At 36.0% G+C, this 26,239-nt stretch overlaps 2 protein-coding genes across 2 annotated transcripts; both read left to right on the top strand.

Annotated features, from left to right (window-relative positions):
• Window positions 1-560: 560 nt before the first annotated feature.
• On the top strand, window positions 561-4,767 carry LOC141390326 (arrestin domain-containing protein 17-like). The gene is made up of 5 exons (XM_073963243.1): window positions 561-833; window positions 937-1,071; window positions 1,137-1,351; window positions 3,925-4,498; window positions 4,564-4,767. The coding sequence occupies exons 1-5, from the start codon at window positions 719-721 to the stop codon at window positions 4,758-4,760; spliced, it is 1,236 nt and encodes a 411-aa protein (XP_073819344.1). The 5' UTR covers window positions 561-718; the 3' UTR covers window positions 4,761-4,767.
• A 9,244-nt stretch (window positions 4,768-14,011) lies between these two features.
• Window positions 14,012-24,517, top strand: LOC141390327 (arrestin domain-containing protein 17-like). Its single transcript, XM_073963245.1, has 5 exons — window positions 14,012-14,160; window positions 22,715-22,843; window positions 22,903-23,117; window positions 23,186-23,771; window positions 23,827-24,517. Exons 1-5 carry the CDS (start codon window positions 14,046-14,048, stop codon window positions 24,003-24,005), a joined length of 1,224 nt encoding a protein of 407 aa, XP_073819346.1. The 5' UTR covers window positions 14,012-14,045; the 3' UTR covers window positions 24,006-24,517.
• Window positions 24,518-26,239: the final 1,722 nt, after the last annotated feature.

The following is a 26,239-nucleotide window of genomic DNA, read 5'->3' on the forward strand; positions in this document are numbered from 1 at the left end:
CACTAAGCTATATTATAAACAGCAGCATTTGAAAACAACCACTATTTGTGTCAAATAAAATGTTTCAGGACTTATCCTACAGATTTTGATCAGTATTGTGTTTCTGGAAGAAATGACTGGCAAATATTAACCCCTAACCATAGAATTATAATTTTATTTGGAAACACACACACTATTTTATAACCTCTTATAACAAGAGCAGGGACACACATGTTATTTTCAAACAGCAAAAGTCTTATCGTTCACAAATTGTATCCAAAAGTTCGACAAACTAAATTCAAGTTCATGTTACAACTGATAAGAAACAAATTACACAAAAATCTATTTTTATTAAAAAAAAGAAAATAGAAAAGAAAGACGCACATAAAAATACACAGAAGCTGAAACGTGGAACTTCTCAGTTTTTAAATTAGCCGCTTCGCTCTTTAGAAGGTATTTATTATTTGCAAAAGAGAGTGAACGCATGTTCATTATTATCAGGAGTTGATAAAAAATTTTGTGATAATATGGAGTGGGGACTTTTTGCATTGATTGTTTACCAAAGTTTTGGAATAACATTTGTTCGAAGTTCCACTTCGTGGTAGAGGGTAAATCAATACAGTCATTAGCCGATGTTAACCCCGTTTAGTTTGGTTTTTGTTTTGTGTGAGTGAGACTGTTAATTACTCGATTCTGGTTATTGGATAAAATACCGAAAATATTTCAAAAACTAAAAACAATGGTTGTTACTTGCGACATACAATTTGAAAATAATCCCCAAGGATGTTTTTTTGCCGGCCAAGTATTGACAGGAAAAATTATTTTGTCCGCCGACAAAGCGAAACAAGTTAAAGGTAAAACAAAATACGATAAGGGGAATGTAAAAAACCTATGACTCATCTTTGCCAATTGCACGCAAAAAGTTAATCGGTTTATAATTTATTGATTGATATTTAGCTGTGGTATTGAAAATTAATGGATATGCCCACACTTGGTGGTCTGAAAAAGGTACCCGCGACAAGAAAACCCACTACAGTGGACATATTGATTATATAAATTCGGTAACGCAGCTCTTAAGTCAACCCTCGTCAGGTATGCCAAGCAATTTTACTATCACAAAAAATAGATTTTCTGATTTTGATTTATTTATTTTCCAGATACTCCTGTTATCATTGAACCTGGGGTACATAGTTTTAGCTTTGCATGTCACATACCTACCACATGCCCTTCATCGTTTGAGGGAGTGCGGGGACACATACGTTACCTTATCCAGATTGATCTGGTGAGACCATGGAAGTTTGATCAGTCATTTACAAGAGGTTTTACTGTCCTCAAAGTTATGGATTTAAATTATGATACACCGTTATTGAAGGTATGTAAAGCTTGGTACATTATGTGTGGCGGCTTACAAGATTTTGCAAGAAGAACTTTTTCCTGTATTAATAAAACGCGTCATTTTCATTGAATATGCGTTAAATAAAACTCGAATTTGCCCAAAATACTTGTTTTTGGTGCTAGTTTAAATTAGTGACTCCGCAGTTAATGTATAGAGTCAACCTTCTTTTTAAAGTATGCCCTATAAAGATTAACTAATCTTAATACAAAGCCGGATGAGTTTTGCAGGGATACCAAATTCAGACATTGCGTGGAATACCTTTTATCGAAGGGGACTGTTGAATGCTGCTTTATAGTCGACAAAAAGGTGAAATGTGTCGATCTGCATCTCTTGGGTCTTCTCCAGGATTTGCCGCAGGGTAAATATCTGGTCAATGGTGGACTTGTCAAGTCTAAAGCCACATTGGTATGGTCCAATTACTTCGTCAGAATGGTGCTAACTAGCTGATGCATACTCCATATCAGCGCATCGCCTCCGGTTTTAAACAGCTCGGCCGGTAAACCATCGGCTCCTCCTGCTTTATTATTCTTCAGCCGGTTGATTGCTGTTTTTACCTCATCTTGGCCGGGCGGTATACATTCTATACCATCTTCTGGGATTGAATCTGTGGTATCATCGTCTTCGCTACTATTGGATACCAGCAGATTGGAGAAATGTTCTTTCCATATCCTGAGCACGCTATCTGTATCTGTTACCAGATTCCCTTGCTGGTCTCTACAGGAGGATGTGCCTGTACCAAACCCATCTGTTTGATGGTAGAATTTTCGGACTTCATTCTGGCTCCTGTACATTTCGACCTTTTCACACTCCCGCTTTTCCATTTCTCTCTTTTTCTTTTCTCTCCTTTTCTCCCGATATTTCTCTCGTGCGCTACGCGTTGCTCTATATGCCGCATTTTTCTCTTCCGTAGCAGCACTACACTCCTGGTCATACCATGAATTCCTTTGTGGAGGTCTCTGGAATTCAAGTATGGATTTTGCGGCTGTTTGCATGGAGTGCGCAATATGTTTCCATTGTGTTGTTATGTTATCGGGACAAGGAGTGCTCTCATTAAGCAATTGGGCTAGTTGAGTGGAATATGCTGGGGCTATATGTTGTGTTTGCAGCCTATCGATGTCCAACTACCGCGTTGTGTCTGTTCGTGCTTTATTTGCAACGTTTAGACGGGTACGTACCTTTGCTGCAACAAGGTAGTGGTCCGAATCAATGTTTGCGCCTCCGAACGATCGTGCATCCAACACGCTCGATGAATGTCTTCCATCTATCACAACATGATCAATTTGATTACTTGTTCTTTGATCTGGAGACAGCCAGGTTCCCTTATGAATATCGAGATGATACCATGTTTTTTGCAGCTGCAAAGTCTATCAGCCTCATACCATTGTCAGATATTTCACTGTGGAGACTGAATTTCCCGACTGTTGGGCCAAAGATATCCTCCTTTCCAATATTGGCATCAAAATCGCCTAGAATGATTTTAATGTCATGGGCAGAGCAACGGTCATATGTTTCTTCTAAGCGCTCGTAAAATATATCTTTGGTCTGTTCGTCCTTCTCTTCAGTGGGACCATGAGCGCAAAGCTGATGTTGAAGAATTTAGCTTTTATTCGAGTCTTTCATTCACTGGGGTGAAGTTGGATACCAGATGTTTTAGTCTCCGAATAACTACGAATCCGCAACCAAACTTATGCTTTACGTCGTGGCAGCTATAATACAGAGCGTCACCTTTAGGTGTTGTTGTGACGCCTTTCCCAATCCATCGTATTTCCTGTATGGCACTAATATCGGCCTTGTACTTTTCAAGCACGTGTGCCAATGCGAAGACTGCACCTTCTCTATAAAGAGTGCGAACATTCCAGGTGCAGATTCGCAGATCATGGTACTTAAAACGTTTGCGGGGTTCGTCAACTTTAGAGGGCTTCGTTTTTCTCTTCTTTTGTTTTTCCATAGTAGGCTGTTTTTTCTTTTTGTTACTAACCCAACGCCCAAACCCAAGTTTTTAACGTTCTTATAGGTGAACGCGCGGCACATATTAGCTCACTACCTTTAACGGATGTTAAAGGCAGTTCCCCAGGTGACACCACGGGGAGGTCAGTGTCCACTTGAGATGAAAGAGGGCTTTGCCATGTTAAAACCGGTCAGGACCGTTCCTTGGTATCTTCCATCCCCTACGTCTTTAGTCTTCGTTAGAGGTATAAAACTTTCTACCAGAAATTTGTGGGTATATGTACATAGGTCTTCATGTAGCCCCCATAGAAGCGCACTCACGGTGGGTAGAAAACCTACACACAGAAAATTTTCAGAATAAAGTGATTATCATCAGTTGAAATATTATTCTCCTCCAAGGAATAAGACTTAACTTAGATGAAGAGCTTAGTACTTGATATTTGTTCATATTTACTTCAATACACTTCATGGTGGAGGGCACAAAAAGTTCGCCCGTTCTTACTTGTTTGTTTTCTATCTCTCTGCAATTTCAGAGTGTGGTTAATTTTCCATGACCCAAAAATTACACGCAGTGATATTTATTAACATTTCTCTTATTTCAGATGCCCGTTGACAATAGAATGTCCAAAGTTTTCTGCTGTGGACCCATGAAAACAGACCCCTTACAATTGCAAATTCATCTTCCACAATCGGGCTATGTTCCGGGGCAATTGATACCCATTAGTATTGTTGCAAGCAATGATACCAAAGTTGAAATTACCGAAATCTGTGTTCGTTTGGTTATGTTGGTGTGTTTGTATAGTCAGAGACCACTTGTAAGAGCAGTAAATGAGTGCATGACAGTGTCGAAATTAAAGGGTGATCCTGTGCCGATCTTGTGTAAAAAACAATTTAATTATTTGCTCCCCGTACCCGCTACACCTCCAACATGTTTCAATTTATGCCAAATAGTACAAGTTGCTTATCGCATTGAAGTCGAGGCCAAAATGAAGGGTTTTTTCTATCCCACACAAGTGATACACATCCCGGTGACAATTGGCAATGTACCGTTAATGAGTGTTATTCAACAACAACCAATGGCTTTACAAAATGGAAGATCCTTCAGCGGAGGTGGAGGCGATTCTGATGAAGTTGATAATGCAAATGATCAACCATGGGCCGTTAATGATAGTATTCGTAAGTATTTTGGAATAAAGACGCTTGTTTCGGTAGTTTTGAATAATTGTTTTATTGCTTTACAGCTCCTCCAAGTTTCGAGGAGGCCGTGCATATGCCACAAGCCCAACTGGCTGATCCTGCAAAACATGACTATGGCGATAAAACGTTTTCCCCGAAATACCCAGTTTTTAATATCCCAAGCCCATCGATTCAGGAAAATCAAGAGAATATTTTTGTGCCACCCACTGTAACAGATCCCAATAAATCAACATGGTTATGAAAACAAACAACTGTGATGGGTGTTTCTATGAATTGGTTTCCCTTTTAGGAATAAAGAACTATGTGTAAAAAAGTATCTGTCAGTTTTGCCGATGGAGATATACCCGCAGCCTTTGCCTATAAAAAAAACAATAACTGGAGAGGTTACGTATTCATATGGGCTTAGAACAGATCCCTAGCCTTAAAAATAAATATCATTTTCGTAGGGGACAAAAGTAGTTTTAGAAGTTTTCCGCATGATTTATAGGTATCAAAAACTAGGGCATACGTTTTCCTCTGACAGTCCTAATCAACACAGTCTACAAAGACTACTATAGCCCAAATGTCTAAATTAAGTAAAAAATGAACCTAAAAATGTCTTCAATCTGTTGATACCTTTATATGTGGGATATACCAAAATATGGACCTATGTGGACGATTTTTTTCGGTGTTTCGGGACCTCTGAGGACTTCAAATGTCAAATTACAGCTAGTTCCTTTAAAAATTATAGCTAAAATCCTTAAAATACCCAAAATTTCGATGTACCGTTTTATAGGGGCTATACCAAAAAATGGAAGCATGTTGACGATTTTGGTAGAGAAGATCCATAAAAACCTCAAGTGTCAAATTACAGCTAGTTCGGTTAAAAATTGAAACTAAAATCCTCAAAATACGGAAAATCGGGGGTATCGTTATATGGGGGCTTTAGCAAAACAGTTGATGATTTTTGTCAAATTACAGCTAGTTCGGTCAAAAATTAAGCTAAAATTCTCAAAAATTCCTTATATGGCCGATCTTCAACCTTGACCTGCCTATGAAAAAAGACACTCAATTATTGCGGACGCTTGAGTGATTACAACAGACGGGCAGATGGACAAGGCTAGATCGTCTTAGAATTTTATCCTGATCAAGAATATATATTAGCGTTATGACAACCTCGTATCCCTGCATCATATTTATACCCTCAGCATTTATGCTAAGGAGGGTATATGGTAATATTCAAAAAAGTTTTACAATCGTTGAAGTTGAGGTTCACCATTTAACAAGTAAAAAAGTATCAGTCGGCTTTGCCGACAGAGATATACCCTCAGCCTGTGTATATTGAAACAATTTTTTCCCAAAAAACGTATGTATTTAGGGGGTTTTAAAAATTTAGGGCGTTTGAACCGACAAAAATGTTGATTAGGATTAAAGATAAAAAGTTTTACGGAGGAGATACTAAAAGGAATGGATCGACACTGACCATTATGGAAGTGAATCTCCAACCACTACCTATGGTGCCATAGGGGGTTTTTACACCCTTCGGGCTGTTTGCTCAAGAAGTATGGACTTGCCCCTGAAAAAGCTTTTACCATCGTAATTGAGGCAGCGAATGCAAGTTGCTTCAACAAAAATCAAAGTGATTCGATATCAGGTCTTAATGTGAACTTATCCGAAATTTTGTGTGGGAGGTACCGGATGGAGTGGACAAGTATAGTCCATATTTGAACCTGATCTATATCTGGTAGATATATTAGGATGTGTAAAGTATAGACCAATTCTGCCACTCCCTTCAAGAGTTACCGTACGAACAATTTTTCCGAACATTTTTGAACTTTTGTGGGGGAGGTACCTGAAGGAGTGGACCGATATGGCTTATCTTCAAACTTAAACTATGTGTTGACAAAATATTACTAAGGCCATATTTTAGACCGAATCGGCAGATCCGTTCGAGAGTTATCTTGCGCTCCAACCACCTCACACGGTGTCATAGGGGTTTTTTTGCAACTTTCATGCTATTTTCTCAGGAAGTATGGACTTGCCCCTGATGAAACTTGTACCGTCGTATGGAGGGCAGTGAATACAAGTTGCTGAAACAAAAATGAAAGCGATTCGAGAGATGGCCCTAAACTGAACTTTTCCGAAATTTTGTGTGGGAGGTACCCGAAGGAGTGGACCTATTGAGACCATATTGGAACCTCATCTATGTCTGGTAGAAAGTTCGCGATGTGTAAAGTATGGAGAAGATCGGTTAATTACTTTAAGAGTTATCGTTAGCACAATTTTTCCGAACATTTTCGAACTTATGTGGGGGAGGTACCGGAAGGAGTGGACCGATATAACCCATCTTCAAACTTAAACTAAGTTTGGACAAAATATTACGAAAGCCAAAATTTGAACCGAATCGGTTCATCCGTTCGAGAGTTATCGTGCGCTCCAGCCAGCAGGACAGACAGACAGACAGACGGACGGACATGGCTAGATCGACTCCAAATTGTCTGAAACACATTTCGTCCAAACATACTTGGGGTCTAAAACCATTATTTCGATGAGGCACATTTTCATCGTATCAAAGTGTATATACCCTCCTTAGCCTAAAGGCTGAGGGTATAATAAGTCGCGAACTGTTAATATATTTTATAAAATATGGATACATTTATATTAATTGAAGTGTTTTAGCCAAGATCTCATAATATGGACCATAACAAATAGTTTTCGTGGAAGCTGCGTTGGTGGTAATATAAAAAAATCGGAAAAATGTCTTGAAGTTTACAAGTTTTTTTGTATTCTTTCTTGATTTCTGGCCAAACCACGCAAAATTCAAACCTGTGCTCAAAGAAAGAACTAAAGAATACCCCTTGGGAAACATGGTTCTAGTGCATGACTTTTCGATATATACACTACATCCCACTAAAATTGATGCTGACATTTTGAAGTTTTGATTTCAGTGTTTTTCGAATTTTTCTTTTAATTAGATGGTGCAACTGGATAATATGTTCAAACTAGTTACAGGATTGTAGAACTCGCGATTCTACGTCGTTCGATGTATATCTCATGAGTGTGCTCCGTACAGCTTCGTAGTAATAGGAGTCCAAAGGCCAAAATTTGGTGCGTAAATTTTCTGAAAAACCCTATTTTTTGGCTCTAAAATTTACAACTGTCGTACAAGTACCCCTAAACCCCGCGTGATTTTAGTTTTTTTACGTGCCGGATCTAATAAGACCTTTTGCGTTCGAATCCATCCACTAAAACGCCGGATATAGATACCTTGAAAGTAGGAAATTCTGCAAAAATATATTTTGACAATTCCGCGAATTGAACAGCGATTTTCTTTGATTATTTTTACATAAGTGTAATCCTTTATACGCGATTATAATATTTGCCAAAAAGAGGTGTCACAAATTACAAAGATTCGGGAGTAACATCCCTATTTATCCCAAAGTAGGATGTGGTGGCACATCCGCAGTTCTTGACGAATCTGTCTAAAATCATTTATAATGACGCATTTTTAATAGGCGGCCATTGAAATCGGATGCACCTTATAATCATATGCACATCTCGCAATTTTTGCTCATTTGAATGTTTTTTGAATAGTAAGATGCCACTGATGGCACACTTTGGCCGCTGAATGAAACATGGGAAGATCCATGCACACTGATAGACATGGACTCCCTGTATCCGAAAAGCACATGCACCTCAACTGATTTAAACGGATTCGCGAATTACACGCTTTTTAAGTTTTGTGTTTTTTCTTTGATTGTGATTTCAATATTACTCTGTACTTCTTAACTCTATTGCTTATCATTCTAAGCAAATATACTTTCACGATGACAAACTATTTTCCTCGAAGAAGTTTTAGTAAAATACTTAAGGTTTTGTATGGAAATTTAGCGATATAATAGAATAACTCCCAACATTTATTTTTCAAATTTTTCGTATTTAACCAAAAATATATTTTTGAAATAATTTCCAACAATAAGTTTCCGTTCTTTGTTGTTGCTGTAATATGTAAGTTATAAACGCGATCTTTATGATTTTGGTCTCACATTTTTCTACGCGTTGTCTAGATTCTGTACGTATTTTTAAATTATTTTTTTGGAGATTTTTTGGACTCTGATTTAGAATAAATAAAATTTATTCCAAGATTTCATCAATATTTCTTGATTTTCCGCGAAAATAAAAATATATTTAGCAACTATTTTAGCATCTACGGATAGACATAAAATGCTGCTAACTATTCATATATACATGTTCTTATTACAACACAATAGGAATTTTTAAATATTTTTTCTTTACAAGAGAGTAAAACCGCATATAACTTTTGAGTGCAGCATCCAATTTTGTGAACGCGAACAAATTTGAAACCACGATTTTTTTCGTAACCCATGTACCAAAAATGGCGGATGTGCTCGCCAAAAAAGTTTTTAATTTTTTTTCTATGTAATTGTAAAGGAAATTTGAAATTTACCATATACACTTTCATACGGGCAAAATGTGCTTCATCGAAATAATGGTTTTAGACCCCAAGTATGTTTGGACGAAATGTGCTTCAGAAAATTTGGAGTCGATTGAGCAATGTCCGTCCGTCTGTCTGTCTGGCTGGTACGCACGATAACTCTCAAACGGATCAACTGATTCGATCCAAAATTTGGCTTTCGTGATATTTTGTCCAAACTTAGTTTAAGTTCGAAGATGGGCTATATCGGTCCACTCCTTCCGGTACCTCCCCTACAAAAGTTTGAAAAGGTTCGGAAAATTTGTGTGCACGATAACTCTTGAATACTTTGCACATCGAGAAATTTCTACTAAACTTAGATGAGGTTCCAATATGGACTCAATCGGTCCACTCCTTCGGGTACCTCCCACACAAAATTTCGGATAAATTCAGATTAGGGCCTGCTCTCGAATCGCTTTGCTTTTTGTTGCAACAACTTGTATTCATTGCCCCCCATACTACGGTACAAGTTTCATCATTGGCATGTCCATACTTCCTGAGAAAATATCCTGAAAGATGCAAAAAGCCCCTATAACACCGTGTGTAATGGATGGAGCGCAAGATAACTCTCGAACGGATCTGCCGATTCGTTCCAAAATTTGGCCTTCGTAATATTTTGTCCAAACATAGTTTAAATTCGAAGATAAGCCATATCGTTCCACTCTTTCAGGTACCTCACCCACAAAAGTTCAAAAATGTTCGGACAAATTGTGCGCACGATAACTCTTGAAGGGAGTGACCGATGTAATCCATACCTTGCACATCCTTATATATCTACCAGATATAGATCTGGTTCGAATATGGACTATATTTGTCTACTCCTTCTGGTAACTCTCACATACAATTTTGGATAAGTTCACTTTAAGACCTGCTCTCGAATCACTTTGATTTTTGTTGATGCTATTTGCATTCGCTACCTCTATTACGACGGTAAAGGTATTTTTTAGGGGAAAGTCCATATTTCTTAGGAAAAAAACCTCGAAAGGTGTTAAAAATCCCCATGCCACCATATCGACGCTTCCAAACAATAGTATGCTAAGTCGACTTAGCATGTTTTCAAGTTCTTTACATTTTTATATTTAACGTGCTTTAACTTAAATTCTGTCAAATTTTGGTAATGATCTGATAATCCGAACAGAAGTTATAAACAAATATTTACTTAGGCCAAAGAAATTTCCAAAGTTTTAGAGCTTGTCCTGCAAAACTAGCTTTTCAGAATTAGCAAACTATTATTTGGAGGTGTCGAACGTCCTTTAACTTAAATTCTGTCTAATTTTGGTAATGATCGGTCAATCCGAACAGAAGTTATAAACAAATATTGACTTAGCATAGTACTGAAGTTCAAACAAATTTCCAAACTTTGAGAGCTTCTCCTGCAAAACTCACTTTTTGGACTTATCCTACTATTATTTGGAGGTGTCGATATGTGACTGTCGGAGAGCACGATAACTCTCGAACTGTTCAACCGAATTGGTCCAACATTTGGTCTTCGTCATATTATATCCAAACTTAGTTTCATGGGGCAATACCTGCCCACAACTTCCGGTACTTCTCCCCAATATTTAAAAAAATGTCACTAACATGCCAAGACGATATCACTTGAATGGGGCAATCAATTTGGTCCAAACTTTGGATCTCCTAATATTTTGTCAAAATTTAGTTTAACTTCTAAAATTGCTCATATCGGTCCTCCCTAAGGGTACCTCCCCCACAAACGTTCAACATTTGTGCCTTAATGCAGTTAATTCCTAATCCACATGTTTGTCGGCACGTTCAAATGTCCAAAAAGGGTCACAAAATTCTGAAGAGACCTTAAATACATTCGATCTGTCCGTAGGTGAAAGTTTCACTTCACATTGCCGACAGATATATACCCTCAATATATCTGTCGGCACCGACTGACACTTTTTTACTTGTTTGATGAGTTTTTACTAAAGATTAGATAAAATCTCAAAAGGATTCGATAAAAAACGCTCACGCGCAAAAAGCTTTTAATATTTTCATAAATGAGCTTTTTTAAAAATTTTTTGAACCACTTGAAGTACACATATGACTCAAAACAAGCTTTAAAGCCATACGATATAACCAAAATGAAATAAGATTTTGTTTCAAACCAATTGTATCGCCATATCATTACAAACATATCATTTTATATCATATATAACTTTATTCCATATCAAGTGAAATTGGTTCGTGTAACCTTTTTATACCCTCTGCATTTATGCTAACGGTGTATATACACTTTCATACGGGCAAAATGTGACTCATCGAAATAATGGTTTTAGACCCCAAGTATGTTTGGACGAAATGTGTTTCAGACAATTTGGAGTCGATTTAGCAATGTCCGTCGGTCGGTCTGTCTGACTGGTGCGCACGATAACTCTCGAACGGATGGACCGATGTGGTCCAAAATTTGGCTTTAGCAATATTTTGTCCAAACTTAGTTTAAGTTCGAAGATGAGTTATATCTGTCCACTCCTTCCGGTACCTTCAAGTTTCCTCTGGGGCAAGTTCATACTTCCTGATAAAATAGCCTAAAAGTTGCAAAAAAAAACCCCTATGACACCGTGTGGGGTGGTTGGAGCGTAAGATAACTCTCGAACGGATCTGCCGAGTCGATCCAAAATTTGGCCTCAGTAATATTTTGTTCAAACAAATTCAATTTGTGTCAATTATCTTGCGAACCATTTTAGCGACCATCTTCGAGCTTAACCTAAGTTTGGACCAAATATTACAAGTTCTAAATCACTTAATTTGTTAGAGAGGTAGAGTGCGTACCAGCCAGGCAGGCAGACAGATACATACATATATAGATGGACATGGGTAAAGCTGGTATAGTTGAATTCTTCCTCCGATGAAATACAAAAATACAGAAGTACCGCCTTCGGGGTGCACGTCCGCTCGGCGATAAAAAGTAGCTGCCACTGAGCCAATATGACTCGGCGAGCACTCATTTTTCCCTCGGAGATGTTGTGGGTACATATGTATGTATGTATTGCAGTTTAAGTTGGAAAACGTTTTCGAAATATTTTAAATACCAGAAATTAACGTTACATGTCTTTCCGTTATACAGGAGTTATACCAAAGCATGGACCTTAGTAGACAAATTATGGTAAGGAGGTTTTCTGACTACGAAGAATACTAAATTCCACTATATGATCACTTAAATCTCAAATATCAAATTGAAACTGATTACAATCCACAATGGTCCCAAATCCAAATTTTCTGGCCAAAACTATTTCAACGTCCATTTTGCATTGAAATTAATTATTATTTACAAACAGCACAAACCTCCTTACCATAATTTGTCTACTAAGGTCCATGCTTTGGTATAACTCCTGTATAACGGAAAGACATGTAACGTTAATTTCTGGTATTTAAAATATTTCGAAAACGTTTTCCAGCAATGTACAAACAGCAATTCTTACGTTTTATCGACCAAAATGACCAAAAACTGACAAAATTTGTTGAACAGGGTGGTCCCGTTGTGTGGGGTCTAAACCAAAACATTGATCTATGTTAATAATTTTTGGTACGAATTATTCATATCTTCCAAGAGGTCAAACTTCCAAATTTCAGCCGAATCGGTCATAAAGTGTCGCTAAAATCCACAAAATATCTAAAATCGGGCGGTACTTTTATGTGGGGGCTATGACAAAAAATGGACCTATTTTCAAAAAAATTATACAATCTTGTTTTCTGAAACCCTTAAATATGAATTTTAAGGTAAATCGGTTGATAGATGTGGGTATTACCGTTCTAGTTCAATTGGATACTGCGTAAAGTCACAACAGGTATTTACAAAAAATGCTCCCATCTTAAAATAGAAAAATCCATTTTATTTTAACTGTGGCAAATTTGAGCACGATTTGACTTCTGAATTTATTGGTACAGACCCCCTGCTATCTTTCAAATTCGATTTGGACATTTTTTTAAAAGTTTGTGTATTAAAAATATATTTGTAAAAAATAATTTTTAATATATATAAAAACATCGACTTTATTTCGCTAATTTTACAAATTTCATTGTTTTTTTTTTTTTTTTTTTTTTTTGTAAATATTATAAAAGTACTCATTAACAGCTTCCCGATTCTTAATAACTTTGATCTCACTTCTGATATTTATGCAGCGACGCAATACAACAAAATTTGTATATTTACAGCACAAAGTCTGTTTTATTTTTACATAAAAAAGTGTCAACTTTGGTACTGCGCCAATCACCAAATACTAACGTTATTTACAAAAACTAATTATTTTCAGATGAAAAAATTTCCTGATTGAAACCTATGTGCAATCTTCAAAATACAGGAATCGGATCTTATCTGTTTTGCCTTCTAGAGTCATTGCGTAAACTGCTCATTGCTGAAGAACTTTTCAACTAAACTGTTCTGTTATTAGCAATAAATCTCATTTCTTTCGATAGCAATCGAGCTGAGTAATGTTATTTTAATTTTTAATGAAGGTGCTTTTACCCATGATGGAAATAGATTTGGCAAACATTATTTTAAATAATAAAATTGGAACTGCATCAATTAAGCTGTGAGAAACTGTGAATTCCAACCCTTGGACATGAATTGTTTTCAAAACACATACTGCATATTCTCCAAGAGTTTTAGCCAACATCGATATTTACCCAGAGTAGAATATCATTGAATGAATGTTTCACTTCCATTTGGTTCGTAGCGGCTCTAAGTCAATAGAGAACACTCGACTCTACCACAGTTCTCCTCTGTTGCTTTGCTTATCATAATTAAGAAGCCTCCTGAACACTCACACACATTGCCATCTTCGTTCGCATTAAAGTAGCCAAAACACACTTTTTTATTTTTTTAATACAAATACAATCCATTGTGTTATTGTTTTGTGATAAAACAGAAATTACGCTCCATAATTTTGCGACATTCCTGACGTTGACGACGGCAACGACCACAGAGCTTATCAATGTCAATTACGCGGGAGAGACCTGGCTGGTCACATTAATTAAACCATTAGAATTAATTCGAGCAACTGCGTTTTTTTCGAATATTTAGTATTACTCCGTTAGTTGGTCACAATGGTCGTACACTGTGACATCGAATTCGATCAAAATCCTACGGGCACCTATTATGCCGGTCAGCTTGTTAGCGGTAAAATTGTTTTGAAATGTGATAAAGTAAAGGAAGTTAAAGGTATGTAACGAACGAATATTGAGATTGAATATTGAGAAGAGTGGAAATGTCAAGCTAAAGGTGCAGAGAGGTGCTATTATCGAGCCATGTGATGTCAATGGATTTGAGTTTGTTTACCAAGTGACTTCTGCTATCTTTTTATTGTGGCAAATATTTAAAACAATGACCAAATAGTTAGTCATTCCAAGTATTTTCGCCTATGGAATAATTAAAATACAAGAAAAAGACTTAATTTAAAGCAAAGAAAATAAAAACGGTTAAATAACAACACCAACCCCGCCAACAAATTGTACACATGAGGTTGTGTGTACTGCTGAAGAATTTTGATTGTTTTATACAACAACAGCAACAATCATAAATAAATATACATAGCACATTGTTTTTGGATAAGATTAAGTAAATTTAGTAACCATTTTTTTGGTAGAGAAGTGGTTTGATAAACTCATATTTAGACGCACTAAATTTTTAATCAACGTTTTTTCTTCATTTAAATTTTATTTCAATTAAATTCAGTGAAAGCAAATCATGAAAATTTCTTTTCAATTTTTAAAATATATTTACTATTAACTAGTTGCTATGGTAAATATACGATTTCACATTAAATAATATTTGTAATTTAGATATTGTCTAAATCATTCCACATTTTAGTTGAAGTGAGTAAAACAACATGGTAATGCTTAAGATGTTGAACAAGAATTACAAGGTAGGATAGGTCGAACAAAATTAGAACAATTGCAGGCACAATGTAGCGTTATGTTCAGAAACATATGAAACATTTTATTGTTTTTAAGTGGCTAAAAAAGGCTTCATTTCAAACGCTGAAAAGCCAATTGATAATTCCCTTCGCCGGGATGAAATCATGACATTAGTAGCGATCAGTAAAATTTTGCAACATTGTCAGTTCGTTTTGAAAAACAGTACTCTCTGTAACAGAAAGCAATCATGAAGTTTAAGCTATTGGGGTAATACTCCAAACAATCAAATGAGATTGAAACTTCAACCAAAACAAAAAAAAAACATTGAAACAAATTGGAAATAAGAGATTATTACAGGTTCTGCAGCAATGCTAATATCAAGCTATGCAACAAATTTAGTTTATTTCAATCTTAATCTGTAATTCATCTTAAATGAACAAAATGCTTTAAGTCTGAATGCTGCAAGAAGCTCGAATTCGATTAGTTTACAACAACAGTAACTGTGAATATAAATGTGCTAAGAACAAATCCTTCATTTTACCCTACACCACTATGTGGGGAGGGTATTATAAGTTGGTTTTGGCCAAAAATAATGGTCGTAGACCCATACTTATATATACCAAAACGAATGTCTAGACGAGCTGAGTCGATCTGGCTATATGTGTCCGTCCGTCTGTCCATCTAATCCGATCGTCACCAAATGTTGGGTGTTGATGAAGGTCCCGCAGGGGAAAAAGCCTATTGATTTTGGTGATGGTCGGACAATATTCAGAGGTCGGAATGCGCAAAAAACTTTTTTGGAGAAAAAGTCAACACTTTATTTCAAAGCGAATATCTCCGCTTCAATATGGGGTATATCAAAAGCAAAACCTATTAATGAAAGTAGAAAATATCACCTTTGCAACGATGTAACGGTTGTAGGTTGTCGTAGGTGGTCGAACAACGAAGATATCGCAATAGCCGCTAATAGAACACAACTTTTAATTTTTGCGATTTTAATAATAATGACGAACCTTCCAAAGGAAAATCTGACTATGAAAGTAGAAAATCCCATATTTACAATGATGTAAAGCAGGTTGGCGTAGGTGGCTAAATAACGGAGATATCGCAATAGTCGGTAATACATCCCATTTTTTAATTTTTTTTTTTGATCACGATACACGTCGCAATTTTGATTGGATCGTCACGAAAAACCTATTTATTTTGGCAATCGTCGGATATTATTCAGGGATCGGAATGTGAAAAAAACCTATTTGGAGACAAGGACAACGTTTTATTTCAAGGCGAATATCTCTCTTCTGTAAGCGGTAAATATCACCTTTACAACGATGTGAAGTAGGTTGTCATAGGTGGTCAAACAACAGAGATATCGCAATAGTCGGTTATGCATCCCTATTTCCATTTTTTGTGCAAACACACTAAAGTTCGGAATTTTGATCGGATCCTCACGAAATTTTGGGGGTTGAGAAAGAAGCCTATTGATGGTTGGCGTACTCGTACATCCCACTTTTCCATTTTTTTATTTGAGTAGAAAATTTCTCGGAATCTATATATATATATATATATATATATATATATATATTGTTTTCATCGTTTTTTTGTTGCGTAGGTAGGATAGTTGCCTTTACGAAACGTTTTAATAAATTACCTAAGCGTACTAAATTTTCGTGAAATTCCAATATTAGTGGAGTGAGCGTACTAAATTTTAGTGAAATTCCTATATTAGTGGAGTAGAACTTTTAGGGAACAACATGGAACAAGGTTTGTTATTCGCAGAAGGATGCCCGATAGTGTCCTCTTTCAGCCCAAATATACTTTTGTACGCGTCCCCTTCCGTCCATTTAACACTTTTTTAAATTTATTAAAATTAAAAATCTGTATTTTCCTATACCGTTTCCTATATTAATTACAGCTTTTTACAAAAATTATCATTTTTAAGTATATGAGTTTTATTAAAACCCAAGGAGTATATTTTTAAATTTATGAACAAATTCCATTTTTTTTTTTTTTTTGAAAAAAAAGTTAAAATTTTTTTTAAAAAAAGTAAGCAAAGGCTATAGTCGGACGGGGCCGACCATGTAATACCCTACACCACTACCCCTGGGAATTAGGTTTCAACAAATCAAAATTCCTTTACGGAACAAATTCTCTTCTCTCATATCAATGAGTGCACCCAGATTCATATTGGTTCAATAATATGGGACCTACAGTTTTTGGCCAAGTACGAAAGGTGTGTCCTAAGATACCACTTGTAGAGAAATGGCTGAAGTACTCAGAAAATGTCGACAACATTACTGAGGGGTTGAACAATTTATGTTGCCTGTCCAGGAAATGTTTGTGCAATTTTCTCTGAACATCAGGTTCCTTTTTGGAGTACAAATATTCCCAGTTACTAATTTATTGAACACTACAAATGCTATATAAAAATTGTCAAATTGTGAAATTATCATGAAGCCAAGCTTTGCACTATTATAATACGCGAACTATTGTAATTTACCAGCAACTATGACAATTGCTTGATCAAATTAAGTGTTTTTGAACAAAGCTCAAAAATTTCACAACAAAATTTAATTTGCGCGGATGTTATAACCGCGTAAATGAATAAGAATATGTAAAACACGTCGGGTATTTCAAAAAACCAATAACAGGATTAAAGTACACGAGATTACCCATAATTTGAAATAATCCACAGCGCATCACAGTAATTTACTGCTAAAGCCGACATTTTTTCTAAAAAACATATTTTTTGGGTAGAGTATTTACAATATTCTTTTGCGTCTGCTGGTACCCCGCGATATTTTAGTTCCGGATCATATAAATCAATCATACTGCAACAATTAAAAAACCAGTAAGGAAAGGATCAAAGTCGGGCGGGGCCGACTATATAATACCCTACACCACTGTGAATATGTAAAATATAAATCGGAGCTATATCCAGATCTTAACCGATTTTGATATAATTTGGCACATTTATTTCCAGACCGAATTCAGTCACACATTCCAAATATCATTGAAATCGGAGTTATATATCGTGTTTGGAGCTGAAAATACACGAAATCGGCCGAAAATATATATGGGTGCTATATCCAAATCTTAACCGATTTCGATATTTATAGACTGAATTCGGTCACACATTCCAAATTTCATCGAAATCGGAAATATATAGCGTGTTTGGTACAGAAAATACGTGATATCGGCCGAAAATATATATGGGAGCTATATCCAAATCGGAATCGATTTCGATATAATTTGGCACACTTATTTCAAGACCGAATTCAGTCAAACATTCCAAATTTCATCAAAATCGGAAGTATATAGCGTGTTTGGTGCAGCAAATACGTGAAATCGGGCTAACATATATATGGGAGCTATATCCAAATCTGAACCGATTTCGATATAATTTGGCTCAATTTAAGTGGCGAAATTTCGTGGCCACTGGGAACCACATATGTAAAATTTCAGCTAGTTCAAGCAAAAAATGTGGCTAAGATCCCTAAAATACCTTAAATCGGGAGGTATCGTTATATGGGGACTATACCGAACCGTGGACCTATCTTGACAATTTTTAGTGGGGCAATTTCGCGGCCATTAAGAACCTCAAATGTAAAATTTCAGCTAGTTTGGGCAAAAAATGTGGCTAAGATCCATAAAATACCTTAAATCGGGAGGTATTGTTATATGGGGACTATACCGAACCGTGGACCTATCTTGACAATTTTTAGTGGAGCAATTTCGCGGCCATTGGGAACCTTAAATGTAAAATTTCAGCTGGTTTGGGCAACAAATGCGGCTAAGATCCTTAAAATACCTTAAATCGGGAGGTACCGTTATATGGGGGCTATACCAAAACTTGGACCGATATAGCCCATCTTCGAACTTGATCTTCCGACGGCTAAAAAAATGGTATTCCCCAATTTTCAGCGAAATCGGTCAACAAATGCGACCTGTATGTTGCGAACGGACGGACGGACGGACATGCATAAATCGACTCAGAAAGTGATTCTATGTATATCCCTAGAAGGAACTATGGGTCCATCTCGCTTTCTTTTGTATGTTACATACAAATGCACTAACACATAATACCCCTTACCACATAGTGGTGTAGGGTATAAAAATTGCGAAAAATGTTTTTGAAAATATCACAGATTAGAGTTGTAAAAAGTTTAGCGGTATGGAAGCTGTATCCGATTTATCCCAAAAATTGGTTGTGAGTGTAGAGTGGTTTAAAAAAATCACATTTGAAAGAAATCGCTCTATACACCACATTTACTGTCCAATCGATGCAAACAGTTTACCAGTTCTTTGTAGTGGTTAAGTAATAATACTACAAAAAATTTTGAAAATCGGATGAGATTTTAATTTTGGCTATATAAAGGGCCCTTGGAAACTTTGAGGCCCCAGTGGCACGTGCTAATATATTCTGATTGAGCTAAAACTTTGGCAATCTTATTTTTTAACATGACTAAACATTTTAGGAGGTTGCCGCATAAAAAAATCCGACATAGATTTTTTCCCTTTGAGTTAAAACCAGTCTAATGTACATCCACGGTGCCTTCACCAAAATTAGTACTTAAAAAAACTTTAACGGTAGCGACATCGAGAACATTTTGACAACAAGGTGACCAAGCGACCCTATGCTGCAATATATGTATAAAAAACCCAATTGGACAATTAATACGCTATGTCTTCACGTAATTTGCAATAATGCAAAAACTGGACTTCTGTAATGATAGGGACAATTTGTAGCATGGGAGGAAAATGTGATTCTCTACACAAAACACATTATATATTAAGCAGTAGGCACGTTATCTAGCAGACAAGTGATTGCAATTCGCATCAGGGGGAAGATCAGTAGTCCTATTTCCATATGTAGTCTACTTGCCGGCATATGCCCTCCAGGAAATAAAAATAGACCAAAAATATTTTTTGTATTTTTCATACTAAAGTAATGGTTCATTTCACCCGCTAAATAATATCAGATCATCATCCAAAATTTTAAGCATCTTCTTTTACCTAAACTTTTACCTCGTGCAAAATTTACTGATTATTGAGCTATATGATGATACCACTACAAACAAATAACTGGGTATATTAGGTTGTAACTCTGTTATCTTATCATACACCAACACAATTGAAATCAATATAAAGGTCAAGCGTTCCTCTTCCAAGTATAGCTTACTTGCCCGGAATATCTCTTCCAGGAAAAAAGATATAAACTGTATATTAAAAATTTTCACCATTTTCACACAGAAGTTGTGGTCCATTTAACCCTCTAAATACTATCTGATCGCCATTTCAAATTGCATGCTTCTTCTTTGTCATATACTCTTACCTTATTTCAAGGCGATCGGACTATTATTGCGACGTACAGAGCAGCTACAAAATCGGATAAAAATTATGTTTTTGGGCCAATTTCACTAATTAAAATAGCGATCTATTCTGATGTGAAACCGACCTCCATACCAAATTTCGTGACGATCGGTCCATAATTGCGGCCTGGAGTTTGATTACAATTTATAATGGACAGACGGACGGACACACATCTCAAAATCGCTTTATCTCGCCGAGATATGAAGATTTGTATACCACATTGGGGGTCTCCGACGAATATTTCGCGGTGTTACATGATTTTTTACCAAAACAAACTTATAATACCCTTTCCACATAGTGGTGTAGGGTATAACAAGTAAGAAGGAAGTTAAGTTCGGCCGGATTGAACTTTTTATACCCCCACCACAAACTGCATTGAAATAGGGACAAATAGGTACAATTAGTTTCCTTCCGTTTATGAAAGTACTAAGCTCAACCTTTTCTTTAAGGCTAATTCCTTAGATTAGCAGAATATTTTTAATGAGGATAATCAATTTATATTGAAAACGTGAACCTTTACGGATAAATTTCTGGAGGAATGTTTTATACTACTAACGAAGGCTAAATGCCAAACATCAAATTACCAATAATAGGTAGTACAATTTTATGGAAGGTATATGACTACGTAGACCTATACCGACAAATTTCAAATGGAAATCCATTTCAATTGGATATTAATGCCACAACCTTTAAAATGCCGAAAATCGGGAGGTAACGTTCTATGGGGGCTATGTTAAAACGTAGACCGATATAGTCTATTTTCAATACCAAACTTCATAGGAGTAATAGAAACTTCTATATCAAATTATTAAGCCCTATCTTAAATATTCCGATCTGTATCTTGACATACGGACATGGTTATATCGACTTAGCATTTTTTGCTGATCAAGATTATATACTTTGCCAAATTTAATTATACCCTACAAATTGGTGTGGAGGGTATAATCAAGGAACATTATTTGGGGAAATTTTTCAAAAAATTATACAGAAGAGAATTTTCGTGAGCTAGTTAGCAGAAAACCCTTGACTTAGAATTAGAATTAAAAGTTGTGCTGGGGAAAAACCTGATACTGGCTTTACTTATTTTCATATTGCCTACTAATACTTTTTACTTGTAATTATAATGGAAGAATTCTTGAGTAATACTGGGTGTAATATGCCCGTCTTGTACTCAGAATTAACATAGGATAAAATACACAGCTAAGAGGTTATTGGACTGACTGTGTTGAGTAAAACTGTTTTATTATACAGCTGGCTGCTACAAATAACTCAAAGAAAAAGAAAACCACAGGATCAATCTAAAGCTGCTTGAAAATGGCTATGCAATTTTCAAATTTCAGTTTGTTTGTATTGTATGCCAATATTGGCAATTTACTGTCGATAAGATAGACGATTATTTGCAGCGATAATGCTATCTTTGTGGGGATTTTTCTAATTTGCACACACGACCTTTAGATAATCCCAACAGTTAAAAGCGTTTTAAGGAAATTTTAATTTTTTCCACATTTCTTTGCATGTTATAACCAGTGGTTTAGATAATATATGTATGTATGTAAATTCCATTTTAAACCGTTTATGCAACTTTCACGATAAATTAGTCAAAATAATTGAATACAAATGAATAAATATTTCCCACGAATATTACCGTAGATACCCACTAAACATTTTTTGCCGAGATCGTACCGAATTCGGACGAAATCTCTGCACAAGTTTCCATTTCTGATGCCGTATTCGCATGCAAAACATGTCCGTTTTTGTGTGAAGCGGTTCGCAGAATTCGGAACGTTTTGTCGAAACAAACTCGGAATGATTCTTGACGTTTTTGTTAAGAATTCGTAAGGAATATTTAAGGAAATTCGAAGGGAAAATCAGAACTTTGTTAGAAATTAGGACGGAACTCCAAAGAAATAAACGAAAATTTCCAGAAAATAGGAAGAAATTATAATGTTCGATTCGAAATTCTTTGAATATTCTGGTGTTTTTCTAAGATTTTATAAGAATTTTATCAGAAACTATGTCTGAAATCCAAAAAAAAAAGTCGACAAGCGGTGCAGTCCCGCCTGGGATGTTTGTGGAACAATTATTATTACAAGCGGTGCAGCATTTTATTTTAAAATAAATTGATTCACATGGGCGAAAATTTTTAAAAATATGGCTAGCGTATTGCTGAGGGATTTTAGCCACTGCCAAAAATGTGATGTTGTGTTGTACCGAACTCTTGACCTTCCTTCTTAATTAAAGACTTGTTATTAGCACTAATGTTTTATACATGTGCCCGAACAATTCCTAGAGCATCTCAGTTAAATATGAATCACTCAAAACTGTATCAACACTATCATTGTCAGAAATTCTTTATCAATTAGATTGAAATTACGGAATAAGATAGTCTTTAGAATTGTTAATAAATAATGATATCAATTTCATAGATAAATATTATGGATGAGTCAAACACTAAATATATTTAAACACTCTATATTTTTATTTTATAGCTATTTTATTAAAAATTTCTGGTTCCGCCGAAGCTTTATGGTCGGAAAGAAGTTTTACTACGCGACAAATGTACTATGGACGTGAAGATTATCTATCATCATCCACCTATCTAATGGGTTCCGAACAAAGTGAGTATTTTTGACGATTTGTTTAAGGAAACAACACCCAATTCTTATTTTACTTTCAGGTGCCAAAGCTACGATTGCAACTGGTGTACACACATATACATTTGCATGTCAATTACCCTACAATTGTCCATCTTCATTTGAGGGCAGTCACGGTCATATACGTTATACAGTGAAAGTGCTTCTTGTAAGACCATGGAAATTCGATAATGTATATAATCGGGCTTTTACAGTGCTGAGAGTTACCGATTTAAATTTTGAATCACCACAAATAAGGGTTAGTTAAAGACCAAAAGTCTTGTTGTGAAATCAAAATATAAAGAAAACATCACTATTCTTTTGCAGATTCCCTCAACCAGTGAAGCCTACAAGACATTCTGTTGTGGACCATGTACCACCGAACCCTTGAAGATGGAACTAAAAGTTCCTCAAACAGGTTTTGTTCCTGGTCAAAATATACCCGTACAGGGTATGGTCATAAATAATACCAATATGGCTGTTTCGGAGGTGAAATTTCAGTTGGTAATGTTGGTGCGCTATACCAGCAGTAAACCACATCGTATTAATGTTCAACGGGTGAACGTAAGTCATATCAAAAGTGATTCAGTTCTGAGGCACTGCACCCGGTCCATGAAAGAGGAATTACACGTGCCGGCTACACCACCCACATGCATTCAAGGCTCCGCCGTAATACAAATTGTCTATCAAATTGAAATGCATTGCAAAATGAAGAGTTTGAATAAGACGCAGATTGTAACAATGCCTGTGATTATTGGCAATGTTCCATTGGCGAATAACACTAGGCGGTTTAATGTGATAGATGAACAGCCGACATCCAGAAATCGTGATATCAGAGAACTGCCTTCAGAGGAGAACGAAGCAAAAGAAGGCAATGCTCCGCCAACATTGGATTTAAGTACACCAAATATGCGTAAGTTTTCTCCATAAGGTAATCAGGAGTATATTTAAAAAAAAATATTTTTTAGCCCCACCTTCATACGAAGAATCGGTTCATACTCAGCGCAGCAACATTAACGAAGGCGAGGAACACGCATTTGGCACCAATGAATTTGCTCCTTTATATCCAGTTTTTAATGTATCGACACCCAGTTTGAATCAAACACCACTTCCGTTGGGTATTGATAACAAAAGTTTTGCGCCATAGAAAGTATTTAAAAGAGAAGATCACGTTAAACTTATGTATATAGAACTGGATCCGTATTACCACAAGCAAACTCCTTTTTTTCCAAAATTTAATATAGCCTCTCTTCAGGCATAGACTAATGAACATACAGACGACGGATTACTCAATTTTTCCGCGGTCAAGTCACTCAAACCCGAAAACTCAAAAAAGTTCGAAGACGATTTTTGTGGAAAATTTTATCTGAGGATTTAGTTCCCATCCAAAACTATCCCCATGTAGTCTTTTACCAGAATAAAATATTTATTAGCTTGTATTTTTTGAGTGTGGTGACACTCAATACGAACATACTCGGTGAGAGCATTTGTATATTCATTAGTCTATGCTTAAGGCTAAACATTAATGCTTATTTCTTTGTTTACATTTGTTGTAAGGTTTTAAGATATGATGTTGTGTTATTATAGTAAATGTATATATTATAGTATATTTATAGTATGGTTGTTGAATTTAATAATCAAAACAAATTCCACATGAAATGGAGCCCACAAAGTGGAAGCTATTTTCCCGTTCCACATCGTGTGGAATGTGGATTTGGAACGTGGATCTGAAATCCAAAGTGGAGATTGTGGACTTATTTGAACAAAATGAATGGTGGATGACGTTTATGGGTGGATTGTAAATTTTATAGCATTTTCCATTACAGTTTGAGAGAGTTTGCTGTGATGTTTCAAAGGCAACACTTAGATGGTTCTGTTTCAGGAAGTTATGTCGACGTAGATGGCGCTAGAAAAGGGACACACACAATTCATCCACTTATACTGAAAACAGAAAAACGCATTGTCCAAAAACCAAAAACCACATGGTAAAAATTGCAGCAACGTGAACTTACAAATACAGTCGAACGTCCCTATAACGTTGCACTTGGAGATCGGAGAATTACTACGTTATAGAGAAAATTCGTTATAGAGAAATCAAGGCAAAATTGTTAATTTGACCTACATACACGAGTAATAAAGAAAACAAGTAAGAAAAGTCCATAGTCGGACGGAGCCGACAATGGGATACCCTATACCACTATCCCTGGACAATCGCTCTCCATGGAACTTCTTTTCAAAGATTGTGAACATTTAATTATCAAATATCAGAGATGTAATGTATAATACTTATGACCAAAACCAAAAAGTTATCTAGTTGACAAAGACATTTTTGTAGCAGGAAAGGAAAATTTAGTTCACACAAACTAAAATGTAATGAAACCCACTTATGAAGTACTACTACTTCCGTTGTTTAACCGCTACGTTATTGAAATTTTTACCAATTTCACACGAAAGTTTCAGTTCATTTAACCCGCTAAGTATTATCTTGTAAGCTTCTTCTTCATCATAAACTCAAACTTTGTTTAAAATTTTGCGGGTTATTATTTTGAACTACAGAGCCGCTACAAAATTGGTTAAATTTTTTTTATACCCTACACCACTATGTGGTAAGGGGTATTATGTGTTAGTGCATTTGTATGTAACATACAAAAGGAAGCGAGATATACCCATAGTTCCTTCTAGGGATGTACATAGAATCACTTTCTGAGTCGATTTATGCATGTCCGTCCGTCCGTTCGCAACATACAGGTCGCATTTGTTGACCGATTTCGCTGAAAATTGGGGACTACAACTTTTTTAGCCATAGGAAGAACGCTATTGCTTTTGGTGAAAATCGGATCCGATTTGGATATAGCTCCCATATATATGTTCGCCCGATTTCACGTATTTGCAGCACCAAACACGCTATATACGTCCGATTTCGATGAAATTTGGAATGTGTGACTGAATTCAGTCTAGAAATAAATGAGCCAAATTATATCGAAATCGGTTCAGATTTGGATATAGCTCCCTTATATATGTTCGCCCGATTTCACGTATTTGCTGCACCAAACACGCTATATACGTCAGATTTTGATGAAATTTGGAATGTTTGACTGAATTTGGTCTAGAAATTAGCGTGCCAAATTATAACGAAATCGGTTCCGATTTGGATATAGCTCCCATATATATTTTCGGCCGATACACGTATTTTCTGTACCAAACACGCTATATATTTCCGATTTCGATGAAATTTGGAATGTGTGACCGAATTCAGTCTAGAAATAAATGTGCCAAATTATATCGAAATCGGTTCAGATTTGGATGTAGCACCCATATATATTTTCGGCCGATTTCGTGTATTTTCTGCTCCAAACACGATATATAAGTCCGATTTCAATG

This window comes from Musca autumnalis, unplaced genomic scaffold (assembly GCF_047663935.1).
Source record: "Musca autumnalis isolate F117 unplaced genomic scaffold, ASM4766393v1 scaffold_1, whole genome shotgun sequence".
NCBI lineage: Eukaryota > Metazoa > Arthropoda > Insecta > Diptera > Muscidae > Musca > Musca autumnalis.